This window comes from the organism of the source record quoted next, unplaced genomic scaffold (assembly GCF_019419815.1).
Source record: "Pyrus x bretschneideri cultivar Hongxiangsu unplaced genomic scaffold, Pyrus_bretschneideri_v1 Contig33, whole genome shotgun sequence".
NCBI classification, from domain to species: Eukaryota; Viridiplantae; Streptophyta; class Magnoliopsida; order Rosales; family Rosaceae; genus Pyrus; species Pyrus x bretschneideri.
Window position 1 is genome coordinate 4,127,964 of NW_025999646.1, and position 20,247 is coordinate 4,148,210.

General features: G+C 35.9%; 3 protein-coding genes across 4 annotated transcripts; 1 reads left to right on the plus strand and 2 right to left on the minus strand.

The window, feature by feature from the left end:
- The first annotated feature begins 520 nt into the window (after positions 1-520).
- On the plus strand, positions 521-1,309 carry LOC103948166. The gene has a single exon (XM_009359167.3). It carries the CDS (start codon positions 830-832, stop codon positions 1,169-1,171), a length of 342 nt encoding a protein of 113 aa, XP_009357442.1. The 5' UTR covers positions 521-829; the 3' UTR covers positions 1,172-1,309.
- Positions 1,310-3,403: 2,094 nt separating this feature from the next.
- On the minus strand, positions 3,404-11,205 carry LOC103948170 (protein DETOXIFICATION 40). 2 transcript variants are annotated; one of them, XM_048590951.1, is made up of 7 exons: positions 10,652-11,199; positions 9,799-10,430; positions 6,544-6,600; positions 6,140-6,378; positions 4,398-4,516; positions 4,142-4,228; positions 3,404-3,790 (listed from the first exon to the last, which is right to left on the minus strand). In XM_048590951.1, the coding sequence occupies exons 1-7, from the start codon at positions 10,976-10,978 to the stop codon at positions 3,725-3,727; spliced, it is 1,527 nt and encodes a 508-aa protein (XP_048446908.1). In that variant the 5' UTR covers positions 10,979-11,199; the 3' UTR covers positions 3,404-3,724. The 2 variants fall into 2 exon arrangements, with proteins under 2 accessions (XP_048446908.1, XP_048446909.1); XM_048590952.1 differs by lacking the exon at positions 4,142-4,228 and having other exon boundaries at positions 10,652-11,205.
- Positions 11,206-15,042: 3,837 nt separating this feature from the next.
- On the minus strand, positions 15,043-19,193 carry LOC103948167 (uncharacterized GPI-anchored protein At1g61900-like). Its single transcript, XM_009359168.3, has 8 exons — positions 18,789-19,193; positions 17,845-18,024; positions 17,131-17,739; positions 16,346-16,591; positions 16,212-16,223; positions 15,833-15,970; positions 15,654-15,698; positions 15,043-15,428 (listed from the first exon to the last, which is right to left on the minus strand). Exons 1-8 carry the CDS (start codon positions 18,832-18,834, stop codon positions 15,355-15,357), a joined length of 1,350 nt encoding a protein of 449 aa, XP_009357443.2. The 5' UTR covers positions 18,835-19,193; the 3' UTR covers positions 15,043-15,354.
- Between the last annotated feature and the right edge of the window lie 1,054 nt (positions 19,194-20,247).

A 20,247-nucleotide genomic window follows, 5' to 3' on the forward strand; every position in this document is an offset into this window, starting at 1 on the left:
GGGAGTTTTAACGAAAAAGCCCACAGTACTGTTTACTTTAACAAAAAATCATATTTTTACACTAAAAAGTCAATCCTGGTACTATTCATTTTACCCTTTATTTTATCCTTATCATTAAAACTCAAAATTTTAAAATCTTTTCATTAGTTTTTCTTTAATTGAACCCACATGGTTTCACAGTGACAGTACTCCTTTTTCTAGTTTTTAATTAACTCACATCCATTGGCATCTGATCCAAAACCAAGGGCCCAGATCTTTGGATTCCCCATTGATCTTGGATTTACATTACACTTGAATATTAAATCATAGTGGCACACTCGCATGTAGTGTAATTACTTAATATTTTCCCTTTTTAAATCATATGATCACAAATTAAACAAAAAAGTTTAGTTTAACTGGTTTTACTAATATAGATAGGTCTTACTCTTCCGAATATTTTTATACGGTATTGAAAGGTTAGTTTGGCGCGGACCTGGTTGTTCGCAAGGTTTCTTGCTTTACCTCATTCCTTTACAACAAAAAAAAAAACTGATTTTTTAATTAATTCACACAAATGAGATGATGAAGAAAGGCCAGCTCAGTGCCTGCAATTTTTCTCTGCATTATTTTTGCACCAAACATTAGTAGTGCACATGCATTGCTTCATCAGCAAACCAACTCTTCAATGCTCTCTCTATAAATTAAAACGTCACTTAATTATAACGCATCTGAGCTCACATAAGCATAACTGATATCACAACACCTCTCTCTTGCTCTCGCTTTCTCTCACTCCCTCTCTCTCATCTCTCAATCAGAGTGAGCGAGCCGATATTTTTTTCCTTTGAAGAAAATGGCTGTGATGATCAGAAAGTCGTACGGCGGCTACTCGAAGTTGGACAAGGAAGATCCCGAAGATGTAAATCATCGACGGGCGCAGTTCCTGATCTACAAAGTGTTGCAGCAAGCAGAAACACGGCGAAGGCCTTCGAATTTGAGGATTCGGATACGTAAACTGAAGGTGAAGATTGGGAGGAGATTAAAGAAGTTGAGGAAGAGCATGCTTCTAAGTATATCTACCGCCAGGGTTTGTGTTTATAAGCGAGTTTTTAATCAACTAAAAACTTGCATGACCTTGTTTGGCCGCGGAGATCAGGGAACTGTCAATGCAACTGTTCCAGTTTTGCTTACCTGATTTAAATAGTTTTAATCATGTCTCTTTACTTTCTTCTCATCCATCTTTTTTCATATAAATACCAACTTGTAATTTCGATCGGCTTTTGAATTTTGTTCCCATATATGATATTAAACCATAGAGTTCGCTTATTTTCTTATATAGAACAACTTGAGAATGTCATATGAGACGTGTCTCAGTTTGGTTTGCCTTAAAGCGATCTCATGGGTTAATTTCATTCAATCATCTGTGTTCGAGCGATCACCAAAAAAGGTACATTAAACAGACATTTAAAAAAAAATTTATTTTACAGAAGCGGCACATTCTAATTAACAAAAGCCAAACGGTAAAGTTAGAAATGAGGAAGACTCTCCTCCAGAATTAGACCTGATATAACTAGAGGAGGATCCCCATTCCAACACAACTCTCATCAACCTGAAGAGCAATCCTGTCGAGACAATGGGCCACTCCATTAGCCTGGCGGCGAACGTGGGAAGGTGTGACTCCAGCGATCGATCTAAGCAAGGCCTTAGCATCTTTACAATTGGACCAACCATTCTCGAATTGAGAGAAGGCTCCAGCAACGGTGAAGTAATCTGAAGAGAATCATTCTCAAAGATAAAATTTTGGAAACTGTTTTCCGCCGTCCAAGCTAACCCCGCATGAACCGCCATAGCTTCAGCCTGCAAAGGGGAGAAAACATTGGCCAACTTTCTGACGAACGCAGCCAAGAAAACACCCTCTGAGTCTCTGACTACTAATCCTGCACCCCAAATGTAATAAAGTTTAAAACAGTGACATCTTTAAAATTTTACCTATACAAAATGATGAGTTATACTAATCAGCAATACAATTCAGGAGGTCCTTTATCCTTCGTTTTGTACGTTTCGAAATGACATGCAAAGCACAAAGTAATTAGTCAAGCACCAAATTAAGCCATATATAACTTCTTAATGTCCACTAACCCATCGACAAGAAAGATATTCATAGTTTGTGCAAAGAAGTCAACTTCCCCTCTAGACACTCCTCGCATTTACACATTATACATCCAATCCCAAGTTCCCATGATGCTTTGCAGTAGTAGTACTGCTGTCCTAATTAACTGTCCATTATTTCATATAACTTTGGAGAAGTGGCCACTAAATCCAATTAGCCAAATTAATTAGTGTCTGGAAAAATGTCCACAAATAAGTCAACTACGGGTTTCTAAAATTACAAGTTGGATTGTCCAGGTAGGTTCGGTATTTTCGCTTCAAATCACTGTGCTTCATGTTCAAAACACTTCTCTTTTTTTACTGTAATTTAGTGTATAATATCGTTTGTAATAAGAAAAAATTGTATACGTTTGGGTTTTTAATTATTTACCAATTACACGAATCCTACCTCTGCCCGGCGACCCTGTTATAATTAACATGACATATAGATTTGGTAGGTATACATTCTTAATGAAACTTGTGTTGCATGAGGTGCTCTAGAATATGCTAAGGATACCATGTTTTTAGATTATATTTTTAAAGATTACATGATGTGACGGTTGATGGTTGAATTATTCATTTAATGAAATAAAGGAGTCCAACTATCAAAATATGGTTTAAGTAGATGGTCTCTTTTAGCATCATGCATCGGCCGAGGTGCTCCTAATTTTGTTCAGACTCGTGAGAATCCCAAGTCTCTGCATTTAGACAAACATTAACGTGATTAATCCAATGGATATCAAATACTACACGTACGTTTAGATTGAATTACTGTTCACACACTATACCACTAAACCCTCAATCTCTTTTACCTCGCCACCCCCCAAAAAAAAAAAAAATTGAAGATGTGCCAGGGGTTCGCTATTCTGTTAGGGAAAGGGGACTCTAGCGGATGGGTGATACCTGGAGTAACTATTTATAATACTATGCAATTTGTGTGGGGACATACTGAACGCAACCACTCCCTTGGTTGGGGGATGCGCCAGCCTGCCTTTCGTCGATACACAATTGAGTAGGACGATCACAAACTAACGAAAAACTTCTCATGGCGGTGTGGTGTGGTTTTTGTGTAATATGCTATCTGTTTGTCTTTTATCTGTATTCGATGTGCGAATGCGTCAAACCCTAATTTCTTAGTGACTGACATTAATGAATCCCAAAAGTTACGTAATCTTCTGAACAAGACACCCATTTTCTTCTTTTCTATTTGTATCTGTTCATGAAGATTACCATTTCTGTAACTCTATATCCTTTCTCTAAGAAAAGGGGAAATTGAATATTATCAGAAGTTGAAAAGCATGCATTAAAACAATTTGAATCCGTCCTTATTACAATGACATTGGATGTGCCGAACCAGCAATTATGGTCTGTTGAAAACTCGTGACTTTATAGTATGTTGAAAGAACTGAACTTAATTACTGATAAATCAGCAGCTAGCGAATCACGAATAAACACGTGTTCAAATTATAATTAAAAAATCAATTATTTAAACATGTGTTTACCCCTAATTCGCTAGCAGCAAAAGCTGCTGCAGATTTTTTCAGCATCCAAGCTTTCTCCATGTTGAAAACTCGTGGCCTGTTGAAAACTTGTGACGCCATCAACTTTTTAGTAGAGGCTGCTTCTTGTCATCCCATTTCTCCACGCGACTTTTGGCATTCTCCACCTGAATAACTCAGTGCCCCAAAAGTACATCTTAGATTATTAATTAAGATTTGTAAATGAACTATTGAGGGGGCTATCTTACGGGCTTATCAAATAATCTGCACAAATATATTATAAAAAATTTCTCTGAGCTCATTTGTTAGTATACAACACACCAATCATGGGTTTTTACATATCAATATTTTGCGTTTCATTCACAATTTCAAGATGTACAAGTATAATAATTTTATATCGTAGTCACAATTCTAAGGTAAGTTTTTAGTACTAACACAGAACAGAAATGTTATATTTAATATTTAATCTTAAAGCTGCCTATACAAAATGAAGTGGGCATAGTGATTACTGAAATTACCTCTTTATCCCAGTCCGTACGAAATGTTACCCACAGTAAAATTAAGGTCTGCATTAGAGTTCCTCCTATCATCCCTGACCATATTCCCTGTATAGTACATATGTGTGTCGAAATCTAATTAATTCCTTTTTCATTTTTTGAGAAGATGTTCACTTGCCCCTGTTTCCTTGTCGAGCAAGATTATCTTTTGCTTCATTTAGCTTCTTATTTTGTAAAATATTATATATTCCGCAATAATTGAGTTGGTAAACTGTACCTCAGCACCAAGGTCGAACACAAATCCAAGAACACAGCCGCATGGAATTCCAACTACGTAATAACATCCCACATTCACATATGCCACAAATGCTTGCCACCCACACCCAACCGCCACCCCTAAAATGATCACCATATATATTATATCCTTAATTATGTAAATACAAGTTCAATTATCATGAAAAATGATTTGATTACAGGTTTAATGATTACATACAAACAAGAACTAGTGTTAAATAATAATCACACAACATATTTTCAAACGCCCCGTGGTTGCTCCTTGTGTTTATTTCGGTGTTGAATAGTTTCTAGCTCATCATGAGAGCTATAAAAACGGCCCTCATTCCACATTCAAGATAGGTGACTTTCCATTAAGAATATCCAGTAACACCCTACTTGGACTTCTAAGTATTCCAAGCTATAAGAATCATTAAAAGCAAAGTTTAACCTACTCTCAATGTCAGACAACACTGTTATCAACACGAGACATGGGTAGTAGAGTATATCTCATTTGTGCTACTTCGAGTTGTCATAATTTAGTTGTTCGTTTTGAACCTAGATCTTGAGATCTTCAGTTAATTGGTTGGGTTTCCACTATGATTACTCTAATCACAGGCTTTTATGATTTTTTCTCGTTCTCCTTGATGATACAACATATGAAATCTCTAGTTGAACCTTTACAATTGGTACCACTAGGTTGACTATTTACAATCTAGAGCCATTACAAACTTCATATCCATGCATGAAAATTGATTTCACCGAGAGCGGTTTATCTCTAACATAAGGACCTCCAAACATATATTGAGACTTAATAAGTAATTTGCCTATATGTTTGGGTAAACTCCCCCACATTTAAGGTATTTTTTGAAGTTCTCTAACCTTTCAATACCTTAAACTAACTCACTCTACGAGATCTTTGGAACACATCTTGTAAACTAATTCACAACATTATCTTTTTCTAAAAGCAATTTTTTCCTTCTTCTGAAGTGATCATTTCTCAAAGATAGCTAATCTACTCCCACAATTCCCTCACATTGTGATTGTTTTGAAGCCTAATGAGTGTGATTGCTTTGAAGCCTAATGACTAGGCCTTTCTATGAGAAGCACTTCTAGCACCTGTTGCCTTTAGACTCTAAACTTACCGAGATTTCATAGTTAGGACACTAAAGGCAACCACAACTTTCTTTGTAACATATATGTGCACTATTAGTATGATTATTTTGTAGTGCGATAGCAATGACAGCACGGTAGAATAATCATGTCTCATCCCAAATATAATTAAAGACATATATATATATATAGAGAGAGAGAGAGAGAGAGAGAGAGAGAGAATTGTTATTGGCACTCCAAAAATCTTATTCTACACTCCAAACTTTCTATATTTGGAAAGAAAAATACACTTGTAAGGAGTGTAGAATGAGATTTTTGGAGTGCCAATAACACTTCCCTATATATATATATATATATATATATATATATATATCTCACATTACATACTATTGTAATGCATCATATGTGTTCAGTAGGACTTGCCTACTTATAGAAATAGAGATGCCTCTTTTGAACGCATGTGTTTATTTTCAAGAAGTTTTAAAATTGCAACTCTTCATTTGGAGAGACACGTTTTTCCACCCAAAGACATTGCTTCGAATTTTTATTCAACTAATAAGTTTAATATAATAACAAATATTAAATTTCCAACAATATGTGTGTGTGTGTGCGCGCGCGTGTGATAGCACATACCGGATAGGACTGGTTGAATCCCATTGAGGATTAGAGTGACGGCCAAATATGGAGTGAGGTGCGAGACTGCCTTGGCCACAGTTTCACCGCTGGTGAAGGCATAACTGATTACGTCGCGGAGGGAGAGCACAACCACAGCTTCCAGAACAGCAAAAGCTAAGGATACCGAAGTTACTACTATAACCGAGAATGCTGCTGACTTTGGATTCCCAGAACCTAGCTCATTGCTCACCCTCACACTGCATACGTGCATGCATGTATTTTATTGATTAATTCCCCACCACTTAATTTGTAATTATAGATCTACTTATCCATCAATTAAACTTTTTAATTAATTATGGCTTAACATATTAGCTAGATAAATTAATCCAACCAATATTTTAGAAAACAATATATGTACGTACCTTGCAGCTGCATTGAACCCGACTGAAACCATGAACAACACTCCATTTAACGACATGCTGCACAAGGGGAAACCATGCACCGTTAAGTAAAACCATGAACAAGCTAATCATGCATTTATACCTATCCCAAGAAATGGGGTTCGCTTTCATTCTTTTGCAACAATCTGAACTGTTTATTCTCGAAAAGCATTGAGCATATATGTTTCCATGTGTGATATAAAGTTTTGGTAATGACTAATCTCAAATGAGAGAAGAACTTTCATTCTTTTGCAACAATACAAACTATTTATTTTTAAATCTCCAATAATAGATTGTTCATTCTTACAAAGGAATTTAATCCAAAGTCTTTTACCAATGTGATTATCACAATGTAACTTCAATGTTTTGTATTTAGAACACTATGTTTATCAATTTATAAAATGAAACTTTAAGAATAAACCAATTGAAAATAAACGGTTTGAAATTGATAAAATTTAACGAGGTAAGGGGACGTGTATACTATATGACATATGTACGAATTTGATTTGGCCACGCGGTTTTCTTATTACAAGTACTATATAATGGACGATAACAAAATAATTTGTCTGCTATGAAAGTTTTAACGATAAATACAAAATAAAGGGTAAAATGAATAGTACTACAATTGATTTTTTAGTGTAAAAAATGTGATTTTTAGTTAAAGTAAACAGTACCAGAAACTTTTCGTTAAAGTTTCTAATAATTGTCTGTCAGCTATCTTGTTTAAATCAGTAAACTATAGCGGCATATTTACAGTAAAAGGCTTTTACTCTTTATTTTATACAAATTAAGTAATAAGTTTATAATGTGCAGCATTATGTGGACACAAGAACTTCATACATCACTTCAAAATGGAGTTAGGCAAGGAACTAATATCCAACAGTCAAGGTTCGTCGGAAATGAAAAGTAACAAAGGAAGTTTAGGATCAACTGTTTCTTTTTAGTTTATGCATAGTAAAAATATTGCCGTTGATCCTAATTAGGGTTCATGTAGACAGTGTATTATATGATCGGCAAGTAATTAAATATACTCCATTTGTGGGATGGAATGGAATAGTTGCATGTAATGGGGTCTCAGCTCATAGCATATATTTCTTGGACATTTTTCTTAAGCATGATATGCATATTCCTATTTTATATTGCTCGTCACATCATGTTTTAATAAAATGAGCAAAAGACAATAACCACACAACATGTAAGTTCTTCTTTCATTAATATTAGGATACGATGGGCGGAAGATGTCTCTATGTCGTTTGGAGCTGCATATGGCAGTTTCGAAAAGGGTTGAGCCGTATATGTTTGATTGATGTTTCTATTTGATAAAAATTTGTTAGTGACTCATGAGATGTGTCCTTTTGTGTTAGGGATAAGGTATATATTCCTTCACTTGTGGACTCGCTCTCCTCAGGGTGGCAAACCCAATTATGCTTGTCCACTTTCTTTTATTTTTCATATTCCTTAAGTCAAACCCAATTTTGACTCGTCCACTTACTTTTATTTGAATGAATTATACAAAACTTACTTTAATTAATGAATCAAAATTTCGTAACTCATATTTTAAATATTGTAATATTAATTTATGAATTCGTTGCAATACTAAATTTAAGTTAAATTTTTTTATTAATTTAATTGTTAAATGATAACATAACAGAGCAGAGCCCACTCATTCTCCAACTGAAATATTAAATTAATTAAGTATTAATATTTTTTATTTTTTATTTAATAATTAAAATTAATTAAAGAAAACTCTCTCCTCTCACTTGTCTCCCTCACTCACTCTCTGCTCTCATTTGCAGAGAAGCAATGGCAGCCATGGCTGCCGTGGGCATAGATCGAACCGGAAAAACGGTTCATCTCGAACTGAAGATATGAAGAGACGGGTCAAATGGTTCACCGTTGCGGGAATCTCGCCGGATAAGTTGAATCCATGCACCCGAATACCAAATACAGAATTCCGGTTCGGGGCGCCGGCGTAGGAGAGCGTGGCGTGGAGAGCGTCGGCGTAGGAAGCGGGTATGGTGAGGTCTCGGGTCCGGTTCGTGCAGGTGGATGAGGAGCATGGAACGGGGGAGTAGGAGGTGGACCGGGTCGGATCGAATGTGTTATAGTTCCGGGTTTTGTTGCAGTGAAGACAGGAGAGATCGCTTCGGTGTCGATAACCATCGAATTCCGACTGGGACGGTGACTATGCGGGTGACATTGTGGTGGAAAGGAAGCTTGTTCGGGGACTTTTGGGAGGGACCCAGATGGAATTTGTTGGGTTTTGAAGGGTACAATGAATGATGAAGTTTGGAGTTCGGATTCAGTGAAGCAAATGAGGAGAGTGGCAGAGAAGACTAAGAGAAAAGATTGGAAATTTAGAGAGAGGTTTCGGATGGATTTGCAGAATGTGCAGGGTTTCATGGTGGAATTAATATGGTTGATGGGGCTAGAACTGGAATAGTATAAGGGAGGCAGATTGTGGAAGATGGTGTTTTGGGTGGAAGGAGTGGGAGTGAAGGGTGTCTATGGCCACGGCAGCCATGGCTGCCATTGTTTCTCTACAAGTGAGAGCAGAGAGTGAGTGAGGGAGACATGTGAGAGGTGCGAGTGAGCGAGAAAGAGAGTTTTTTTATTTTTTATTTTTAATTTTTAATTTTAATTGTTAAATAAAAAATCAATAAATTCTTAATAATTAATTTAATATTTCAGTTGGAGAATGAGGGGGCTTGCTCTTGCAACGTCATCATTTAACAGTTAAATTTGAAAGAAAATTTAACGAATGTATGACATTGCAATGTTTAAAACATGAGTTATGAAATTGTAGTTTAATCCATAATTAAAGTAATTTTGTGTAATTTAAGCTTCTTATTTGCACTAGGTAGCGTGAAACCTAAGCTAAGACACAATGCAAAATCAATTTGACAACGAACTCACAATTTATAAGAATTAAATTTAATATTTTTCTACTTAAGACTGAAAAAATAGCAATAAACTATAATACTTGCTAACTTACGGCCCGTCATCTAGAGATCAACTTCTTAAATTAAAATTTGTAAATCATATAACATAGTTTGTTGATAATTGTATTATTACTTAAATTTTGATTTACATGTTTATTTTTTATTGATGACACATCATATAATTTACAAATTTAATTTAAAAAATTAATCTATCTAGCATTACACTAAATTAAAATGGATAACATTAGATATTAATTAATTGATGAAAGACAGAGTGGTGTTAATTAGCTCTTACCATACGGCCAAAGAAGTTAGGGCAAGCTCAGGATTTTTTAGCAACCCAGCAATCAAAACTAGCACCTGAGTGTACCAAACCTCCAAGCACAACATCACCGCCGATGCAGCCGATAGCTTGAAAAAATCCCACAACCCAGAAAAGGCTTGCACGCTGAAACCCTGCCAAGTCAGCTTACACTGACTGCTCACCAAGATGTAAACAATCTGGGCTCCAACTATTATCCACCACGACAAGCTCAAAACAAGAGAAACACCTAGCAACCCTAAACCCAGCTTGTACACAGCAACCCAGCTCATCAATAAATGCACCCCAAAAGTAGCTGCTGATATGTAAGCACTTGGGGCCACAATTCGTTGTGCTTGGAGAAACTTTTGAATGGGGAAGTTTATGGCGTAGGCAAATATTTGAGGGATGAGACCGTAGACAAAGACGGCGGCGGCTGAGGCCACGGCGATTGGTTCGCCGAGTAAAAGCAACAAGGGTTTTGAGAGGAGAAAGACTGCCAGAAGTGGGAGGCCAGTGAGAGAGAGGACTATGATTGCTCTTTGAAGATATATGCTTAACATGTCATACTTTTGGGCACCGTAGGCTTGCCCACATAGAGTCTCCACTGCACTTCCCATGCCTAGCTGCAAGAAACAAGAACCAAACCAAAAAAATCATTAAGGAGATAAGAATGACAACACACGATCGCATGTTATGTTGTCATACTGTACATTCTAAAATATTTTTGCATGTGATCGCTCGAGCAGATTGAAAACGTTCATCATCTGAATTCTAATCTTAATAATTGACATTCTAATATATGACACAAACCGTAGGGCACATAAAGTTATATTGATAATTGTACCATGAGGCCATAGGCCAAGAGTTGGACGCCGCTGTTGCCGAGAATGGCGGCGGCCAGCTCAAGATTGCCGAGGTGGCCGGCGAAGACACGAGTGGAAAGTGACATGGAGTTGTTAATGACATAAACCAAGACGGCGGGGGCAGCAAGGCGAAAGAGGAGCTTGAGTTCGATCCATGTGGCCATGCGGAGTCGCTTGAATGGGGGCAATTGGGTGTCGGACAGCACCTTCTCGAGTAGAAAGTCCACACCGTCTCCATTGCTGGAGGGTTCTGCTGCCGGTTCCGGTTCGGAGTCTATGATGGGTTGGTTGAGTTGGTCTTGAGACATTTCTGGACGAAAAACGTGGTGGGATATGTGGGTAGCAGTGTGCCACGGGGAATTATATGTTCTGAGGCTGCATTAATAATCCACGTTAGAGAACGAATTCATGTTCTCACAGTTTTTCCGTGGACACCAGTGTTTAGGCTTCAATTAATACAGTGCGTCGACAACTACTATGATTTATTAGTATTTTTTTTTTTAAATTTTGTAAACAAATTACGATAGAATTAGGGTTTTAGTTTTTCCAATTCGACGAAAAAAACAGCGTAATTGATTAGGTTTTTTAGGTCAAAGGAAGACGTCATAATCAACTGTGCAGATATTTATTCTTTCATTATTGGACGAGAAAATGCGTAAATATGAATCTTGTCTCCCTTATTAACAAAAAGTTAAAAAAAAAGAATATTATTGGTACTTCAAAATTTTCATTCCACATTCCTTATAAATGTATTTTTTTCTTTCAAATATAAAAAGTTTAGAATGTAAAATGAACGTTAGCTATGAAAGATTTAAAGTTAATATGCCGGAGCGGACAAATTTCTTAAGGTCATGGTCCTTGAACCGACACGATGATAGCATCGGAGAAAGTAGGTGTACAGTGTACTTCACTTACTATGTGAACGGGTGAAAGAAGAATCACCCATGAAGGGCGATCACTGTAAGGCCCCAGCTCTGTCATTCTCTCAATAAAATTCGATTTCTATCAAAATTATTGATATAATAACCACTTTTGAACTAAATTTATTAACAAATTATGCTATGAAGGGTTAAATTTTAATTTTTTTCCCATATAAACAGTCTTTTGATTAAATTATTAACACGAGAACCGTTTATCTATTAGGCCTTTATAATATATGCATGATCATATCTCTATGCATGCATGGCGTAACTACATATTTGTGATCATATCTATTAGGTCTATTTAATTTGTAGTTTTTAAATTTAAATCATAAATTATGTTTGACCCTCGGTTAGAGATGGTAAAAAATATAACCCTGCACTGTTCATTAAAATATTAATTTCTTGGAAGACCAGAGGACTCAAACTGAGCTCTCTAGCCCTTCTTCAGTTAGAGATGGCCTAATATAAAAGTACCTCTTATCATCCCACTCCATATTTCCTGAAAAAAGAAATATATAAACTGTAACTAAAAACAAATAAAAGAGGAGAAATGGTAAAGAAAAAACGACATTAAAAGTTGAAACAAACATGTGTACCTGAGCTCTAAAGGCAAACCCATGTTAAAGTTTCAAAGGGATGGGTAGCGATGCAACATTAATAGTATTGATATTATCTCCCACTAAATTATCTGTGCAATCAATAAATATGTAGCTTTTATATAAAAGGCAACTATCCAATTAGAAGTGAAATAATTTAATATAAGTTATTATTTATTTTGTAAGATAACTAACGTGGTATATTTTTATTTTTTATACAAAAATATTGACACAATTAAAAGTAAAACTATTTAATATAAGTTATAAATTATTTTATGAAATGACCGATGTGAGGTATGTTGCTTTATTCAACCCCGGAAAGCCAGTGATGTAGTAGGCATCCCGCGTTAACTATGCCAAAAATGCTTTGCCGTCAATGATCCACACCCAACAGTCACTCCTTTATTTGCATTCAAAAATGAATTAACAATAAAAACAAAATAAAAAGTAAAATAAATAGTGCTAAGATTAATTTTTTAGTGTAAAAATATAATTTTTTATTGAAGTGAATGGTATGAAGAAACCTTTCCTTAAAGTTCATTTAAATCAAATCCAAAGAAAAGGCAGATATTCGCTGCAACCGAAAATGATAAGAGAACAAATTAATTTAACTTGGACCACTGTACGATTTTGATGTTCTAACTACTAGCCCAACATGTGATGTTGAGTTGTAGGAGAAGATCAATACCATCTAATTAAGTAATTAAGCAGCCACAGGACAAGATTTTGCATCATCAGGTACCAACTTCTTTCAGAGGAACAAATAGATAAGAATTAGAGAATTTTAACGAAAGGTTTCCCGTACTATTTATTTTAACAAAAAAAATTATATTTTTACACTAAAAAGTCAATCCTGATACTAATCTTAAAGTTTTCAAATTTTTTTCATTAGTTTTTTTTTTTAAGAATTAAGTGGAAGATTCCAAGCGAATAAAGTTCTCTGTTTTGTGAGGGTGAATGAAATGACATATATTATACCCATTTTTATTCTTTTTTAATTTGTAAAGAGATTAACTTTTCAATCACAAAAAAAGAAAACATTTCCGTACGTAATAAGCCAATTATCGACCAAAAAAAGATAAGTACTCAATTAATAAGTCTTGCTTTAGTGATAAACATAAGCTGACAGAATATTTGTCAATTGTTGTAGTGTAGATTCTCCCAATCAAGTTAATCAACCATGCATGCAAGGATCAGCTGCATATTACTCAAGTGATGGCATGCATTTACGTAAGGAAAGTGACTTTCGTACTTTATTTTGTCGAGTTAGATTGAGTTAGATAAGTTAAAGAGTAATGCTAGAAAAATTAAATTTGGAGAAATTTTTTTTGTAAATTAAATGACATAGAAGTAATGATTTGATTATTACTTAAACATTGATAAAAAAGAATATGATTCTCTCCCTTCCTAGTCTCCCTCCCGTTCCCTCCCCTCATATTTGAAGGGTTACTGTTAAGTCACATTAACGTTTTGTGTTAATTTTTTAATAGTAAGAAGAAGATAAAAAACAATATGTGAGAGGAGGGGAGAAAAGGGAATGTGAGTAGGAGGGGGAGATAATCATACTTCTAGTAAACGTGCTCATTTCGTATCGGTGACACATTATTTAGTTTGCAAATTTTATCTACAATTTAGTCTTCCTAACATTACTCTAAATTAAATAATAGTTAAGGTACGTAAACAAAAGAAAAAATACAAAAGAAGAAAATGGACGCAAAAATTTCGAGGAGGATCCTCTCTGGATCCTCTAATTGTGTCCATTCATCGTATATCGTGCGGTCAGTTTTCATCAGATACTATTTATATTTAATTTAAAATGATTTTTGATCCACGATGTATGATGAACAGACACGATTTGAACATTCCAAAAATTTGTTCCCATGTGTTTAACGTGAAATTCTACTAACCTAACAAAACAGGTTCAATGTCGTTGAGAATGGTAGATTCATGAACCTGTTGAGAATGGTCGATATTGTAGGACCAGGCCTCTACTTATATTTTTTTTTTCTTTGTTCTTGTTTTCTATGGCATACATCCATCTTATTCTTAATTTATACTAATTATTTTCTTAATTTTTGCTTTTCATTCTCTATTAATCCGCTAATTTAGGTCGAACACAGAAAATAATTAGTATTAAACATCAGCGATGTAGAGATAAAAAATTGACGACATAAGTGTTATATATTGAAGATATTAAAAAGCTAAAGTTTTCAGAAATTACGAATTAAAATTTGATTAGTTTGGCCAATTTTCTGTGATGGAATTATTCAAAGTATTTCTCTTGGAACTGCTATGTACGTTTTCGATTTTCTAATGTACTGTATTTCACTCATGATTTGGCCTGGTTGACCCAATCATGATATTGAAGATGAGACTGATTCTCCAAAAACTCCAGATCTAGAGGAGTTGAAGATAGTGGAACATCGTCGAATCATGTCGCTTTTCTTTGAGAGTTGTGTATCGACGAAGGACAATGTTTTCAATGTGTTTATATAGTTTTGAGCTACTTTTCATATTGTCAATTAATTTTATGATGGAACTTTAATTTCATCATGGTATAAAAGCAGGTTGTTCTCGTGCAAAGCCAAACGGCCACATGCGCTCCACGTCATCCAGTTGTTGTCCACCTGTAGGCTTGAAAATCCACTACACGTGCGGGAACGTGTTGAGATTGTTCCACATCGGTGAGGAACAAAGTTTGCCATGTGCTTATCTGGTTTTGAGCTTATATGATTTTGAGCTACTTTTTATGATGAAACCTCAATTTCATCATGTGCCACCACTGTAAGCCTATAAACCACCATGAAAAACTACAACATGAGGAAATACATGCAAATTTGGTGGCTGTGTTGGTTCATCACTCGTAAAACAAGATTGTATTTTGGCTGCAATCTAAATTTACAAGCAATCTTTATAATGACGACGGTTACAACTTACAATATGATCAACCACGCGCGATTTCCTAAACTTTTTTACAAAAAATTTATTACAGAAGCAAGCAAGAATCATGAATCTATAGGATCGGAAGCACAAACTTGAAGTCAGATCGCCGCAGATATAGTTTCACGACAGTCTTGTGTCCATTAGCTTGGGGTGATCTGCATAAACAACGAACCACTCACGAATTCTCCTTCAGGGACTGACACGTTTTCCTTGAGGGAAAAGTTAATTCAGAAGCGTCATAAGAACAATCGCGGAAGCAAGGAGTAGAGAAAGCATCACACCATCATGGTATAGACCTGGAGAACATCAGATCATATGCTTTAGCCTTTAATGTGCGTGGTATAAGTGTCGGCATACACTCTGGTTTTGTATGTACATAATGCTCAAACTGTTCTGCGACTAGTTCCTAAGTTTTGTTGATAAGGATAAACACAACTTTGAATGCCTTGCATACTCCAACTGGGGACCACTCAAATAAGCGAAATCATCATTGATGAAGATTAATGAATGAATTTACTCACCACTTTCAGCAGATGCTGCTGCAGGAAGTGCAGGAATCTTGACATCTGAAAGTCCAACAAAGTCAGGCAGAAATCATGAGCGCAGTACTAGATGAAAAATACAGCCTCATAAGAAAGTACTGCAAATTGCAGGGTACTCCATGGAAATGAATAAACAGAAACAGCTTGCTTGCACATACGTTTACTGCAAGATGAAGCTGCCCCTTGAGAGGTGGGCCAGGGAGCTGGAATGTTATCATTCAAATCACAAAGGAAGCTGACACCTGAACTGTCAAATGTGGCATCGGAAGGCAGGCTCGGCAAAAGACATCCAGACACTATCATGCAAAAGTAAAAAGAATGACCAGTTTACAAGATTAGAACAAGAAAAGAGCAAAAGCACTGGTATGAAATTATTGACAACCCTACCATCATTGGCAAAGTCAAAGTAGTTATTTTGACAATAAATTCAAAAAATGTACCCCTTTCTTTCAATACGGTAAAACATTTTGATAATGCTAAGAATTTCTTCGATTATACTAATATAATTGGATAATACAAACGAAATAAGTTTATTACCTTGATTTCCAACTGAGTTGAACGAATCCATCCCAATAATTTTGACATGCATAAAGCACACAATATATATTAGTACCATGATAGGTTACATATAGTTAGCTAACAAAAAAACACGACAAGAGGAACGTGCTAACCTTGAAGCGAGAAATCCTTCAGGCTTATATGACATAGGCTATACACATTTTTGGTAATATTTGATTTTCGTAACTTCATTCCCAGTGATGCAGCACAATCCAAAGCTTGCAAGTTGGTTATTAAACTCTGCTTTTGCAAGTGGGCCACATAGCTCTCCATGGCAGTACAACATGCAGTCCGGTTACTTATCCCATTCCCACAACCCATTGCAACATGCTTCATGTCAGGGAAAACCAGGGGACAAGCTGAAGGCAACACCAGACACAATACACGATCAGATACTCCAATCGAGGAGTGGCATCTTCAAGTAAAATCAAACAAGTATAACACACAGAGAAAAACACTTGATAGTATTCTTAATCTTTCTCATTCTTTTTCTATCTCTCACACAAAAAATATCATTTAATAATCAACTTTCACAATACGGGAGTAAGCCCTGAATATGGGGAAGGTATACAGCTAGAATTCCAATTATATCTCTTATATGACTATAATCCATATTCATAAAAATGGCAATCCACCTGTAGAATTTCCAAGAAAATCCCTTCAAATACAGAAAGAATGAGACTGATAACATCATAAAAAATTTGAGAGACGGTTTACAAGAAGATATATGAAATAATATATACTCCTAGACCACTGGTACTAATTCATCCATACAGTTCTAGGAGACAACTCTAACAAACTTCTAGATAAATGTATGAATATCCCATGCTTTGACCTGTTAATATAGTAAGTATAATTTTCATTTTCTACGTAGCACCATGTTTTACTGTAAACTCACCCTTGTTAATCTTGCAATTAGACAGTCCCCTTAGAACTTCCTTGGCACGAGAAGGACTGAGTTTACTTGCCAGCCATCGGAGGACAATACTTTTGCAGCCATTGATTTTACTTGATCTATCTGGTAAGAGATCATGAGCACCATATGTGCTCAAAACATCAGAAGCTTTTGATGCAATCCTTGTAGCAGCATCTAATATAGCATTCTCACACGTTTGAGCACAGCATTCCTTCACAGGGTCAATCTTCTCACAAGCAGCAAGCAACTTGGAAGTATCAACTGTATCCTCAAACTCATTAACACCAATGACTGGGCAAGATGCATCAGTCAGATTTGATGAATGAACTGAGCATATTCGTGCAAGACTATCATTTGCACCCTGGGCCACCAAAATCTGCTCGATATCCGATAGGCAGTGTTTAGCAGTTGTCCCATTTAAAGCCAGAACATTGGTCTCTTTACTAGATTGACCAATGAGAATTGTGAGAGTGGCTTTCAACTGTGGACAACACATTACATTAGCTAGCAATGGTGCAAAAACGGACCAGCAATCAATTGAGGTCACAGTCATCAAACTCTCAGCAACACTGAAGTTTAGCCTACAGAGTCCTGCACACACAGATCAACGAGAAAAGTATGGAACTTATGAACCAAACCACAGAATGCCTAGGCGAATTTAGTTTAACCTGAGCAAATAAGGAGGGAGGGAGGAACCTGATAATTTTGGGACGGTGGTATTAGTATATGGTGCCAATGGTGAAGGAGCAAGAAGGGGAAGAAAGGGTTGAGGAGTCACAGTAGGAGAGATCATTGGTAACATAGAATCTTTTTGTTTAAACGACAAGACTGGATCTTTAAGATAATCTATCGTGCTGCAACAACATACATGGAGACCTATAAAGTGAAAAACAAAGGACATTGGTAAGTAATAATAAAACAGAGAAACTACACAAATCACAATCAGAAAAGTTTTAGATGCATAGTTTCCTTATAAACTTTAGGGAGCAGTTCTAAAGCCATAGACAAACTAGTCCGGCACCAAAGGCAACTAATGAATTTTAGTTATAAATCCTAGAACTATTTAACAATGTGCATTATAAACCTTAAGCCAAAGGTAAGTATGTTCCTCCATAAACACAAGTAGCATCAATGAATCAATAATGTAGCAAAATGGCAATTACGGTGAAATCTTCAATCCACAATTTTGCGCTAATGTATGTCCTACAAAGTTGTATAAGGGCAAGCCTATACTACTCAAACAGCAATCAAGACCCTAACACAACCTGGGAAATCTTAATTCACTCTCAACAGTTGCTCGAAACAGCGCTATGCCTTACATTAAGCATTAGATTCAAAGATTGAGAACAACAATAGGACTTCAATATTCTGATACCAAATGCACCATATATTCTTTGAAAACTGAAATCAAGATCAAGAATGTTTCACAAAATCTGAGGTGCACACCATACCAAAGATGACATTTTTAGGAACACGAATTCCCTGCCCAGCTAAAAAAGCACAAATCTTTCACAAAACCCAATTGGACTAATACAACTAAAGCAATTATAACCAAGACCAAGAAGGCAAAACTCAAACTATTTGCAAAATTAAACAAAACCCCGTAAAGAAATCAACAAAAAAATAAGTTAGAAACTCACTCAGGAACAGGATAAAGACATGGGCAGTGAGCTTCAGAGACGCCATTTCCTTCCTGCCTTCAATTTCCTTACCCTCCAAACAGTGAAACCATCACAGAGAATGTGAGAGAGAGAGAGAGAGAGATAAACGCAGCGTTTTCAAGCTTCAGGCTTGGAGTTCAGAGAAGGGTTTTGCAGGTGAGGAAATGGAGGAGGAAACATTGTGGGAAGAGAAGAGGAAGAAAAGGCGAGAAATAGGGAGAGGGGGAGCAGAGTAGGAGAAGCCATGAATGAGCTTGGAAGTGGGGCGGGGCCCTCAGAAGCAGTAATAGCTGTCATGAGTGGGCCCCACATTGAGCAGAAGACTCAGGTAGGAGAGCACTTGTGCATTAACGCCATCCATTGCCTTTTTCTCCCTCCCCATGTAAAGGATCCTCGGATACTCTTTGTGGTGATTTGAGAATCAAGTAATTACACTTGTTTATCATATATTGTGTGATCAGTTTTCATTAGATACTATTTATATTTAATTTTAAATTTTGAATTTAAAATAATTTCTAACTGCATAATATATGATGATCGACCGTGATTGCTTGATCGCTCATATCCCCTCAAAAAGGATCCGACGACAGTCCTTCTCCGTTCCCCCACCCCGCTCCACAACCACAACCCGCTCCACAACCACAACCCGCTCCACAACCACAACCGGCCAACACCTGCTTTCTACACCAGCCATTTGGCACATGTGACACGTGTGAAAATTCCGTGCGTGATGGCAGTCGTTCGGGTTATAATTAAAGCGGCCATCGCTCTGAAATATCTGGTGCTCATTTGTGTAGGCAATCAAATTGAGAAGCTGTGAAATATCAATATTTTTTATTAAAGATATTATGATGGTGTCAAATTTTTTACATGTTCATCATTGTTTCAATATTTTTATTTTACATTATTTAATATACAATTAGGTTGTATTCTATTTTACTTATAAGTGAGAGTATCTGAATTTATATTTAAGAAATCTTAGTTTTGAATCTTGTAAATAACGAGTTTAAAATTAATTTATATCTCACATTCCTTTAGTGTAAATATATCATTATATTAAAAAAAAAAAAAAAACTTTGTGCGCATGGTATTATTACATACAAACTTCTATAGTGCATACCTACTAATTTAATTTAAAATGGTGAATTGGGTTTCTAGAGTAAAGTTCAAGTTTGGTATTGGGTCATTTTTAACTTTTATTATGATTTATGATCCGTTTTATAGTTTGTTTGGAAAAGCAAATAAAAATGATTAGCATAATACATGTGAAGGAGAATCCTAATCAATCCTAATGATGTGGATTATGCCGTTTAGGTAAGGAATCCACACCTTGTCTTCAACGATAAGCATTACATGATTAAGAAATTTAACGTTGATAAAAATATAAAAAAAGGTGAAACATCAACTTTCACTAGTCATGATGTGACAGCCCGTCCCG

Bases quoted from the DNA above. Each gene is read 5' to 3' on its own strand.
- LOC103948166 (XM_009359167.3), top strand. From the start codon at position 830: ATGGCTGTGATGATCAGAAAGTCGTACGGCGGCTACTCGAAGTTGGAC.
- LOC103948170 (XM_048590951.1), bottom strand. From the start codon at position 10,978: ATGTCTCAAGACCAACTCAACCAACCCATCATAGACTCCGAACCGGAA. The intron at 6,601-9,798 runs GTAAGAGCTAAT...CCCCTTGTGCAG, and splicing joins CTAACTTCTTTGGCCGTATG to CATGTCGTTAAATGGAGTGT. The intron at 6,379-6,543 runs GTACGTACATAT...GCACGTATGCAG, and splicing joins GGGTTCAATGCAGCTGCAAG to TGTGAGGGTGAGCAATGAGC.
- LOC103948167 (XM_009359168.3), bottom strand. From the start codon at position 18,834: ATGGCGTCTCTGAAGCTCACTGCCCATGTCTTTATCCTGTTCCTGA. The intron at 18,025-18,788 runs GTGAGTTTCTAA...TTCACTTTATAG, and splicing joins TGTCTTTATCCTGTTCCTGA to GTCTCCATGTATGTTGTTGC. The intron at 16,592-17,130 runs GTGAGTTTACAG...TGTTGCCTTCAG, and splicing joins TAATTGCAAGATTAACAAGG to CTTGTCCCCTGGTTTTCCCT.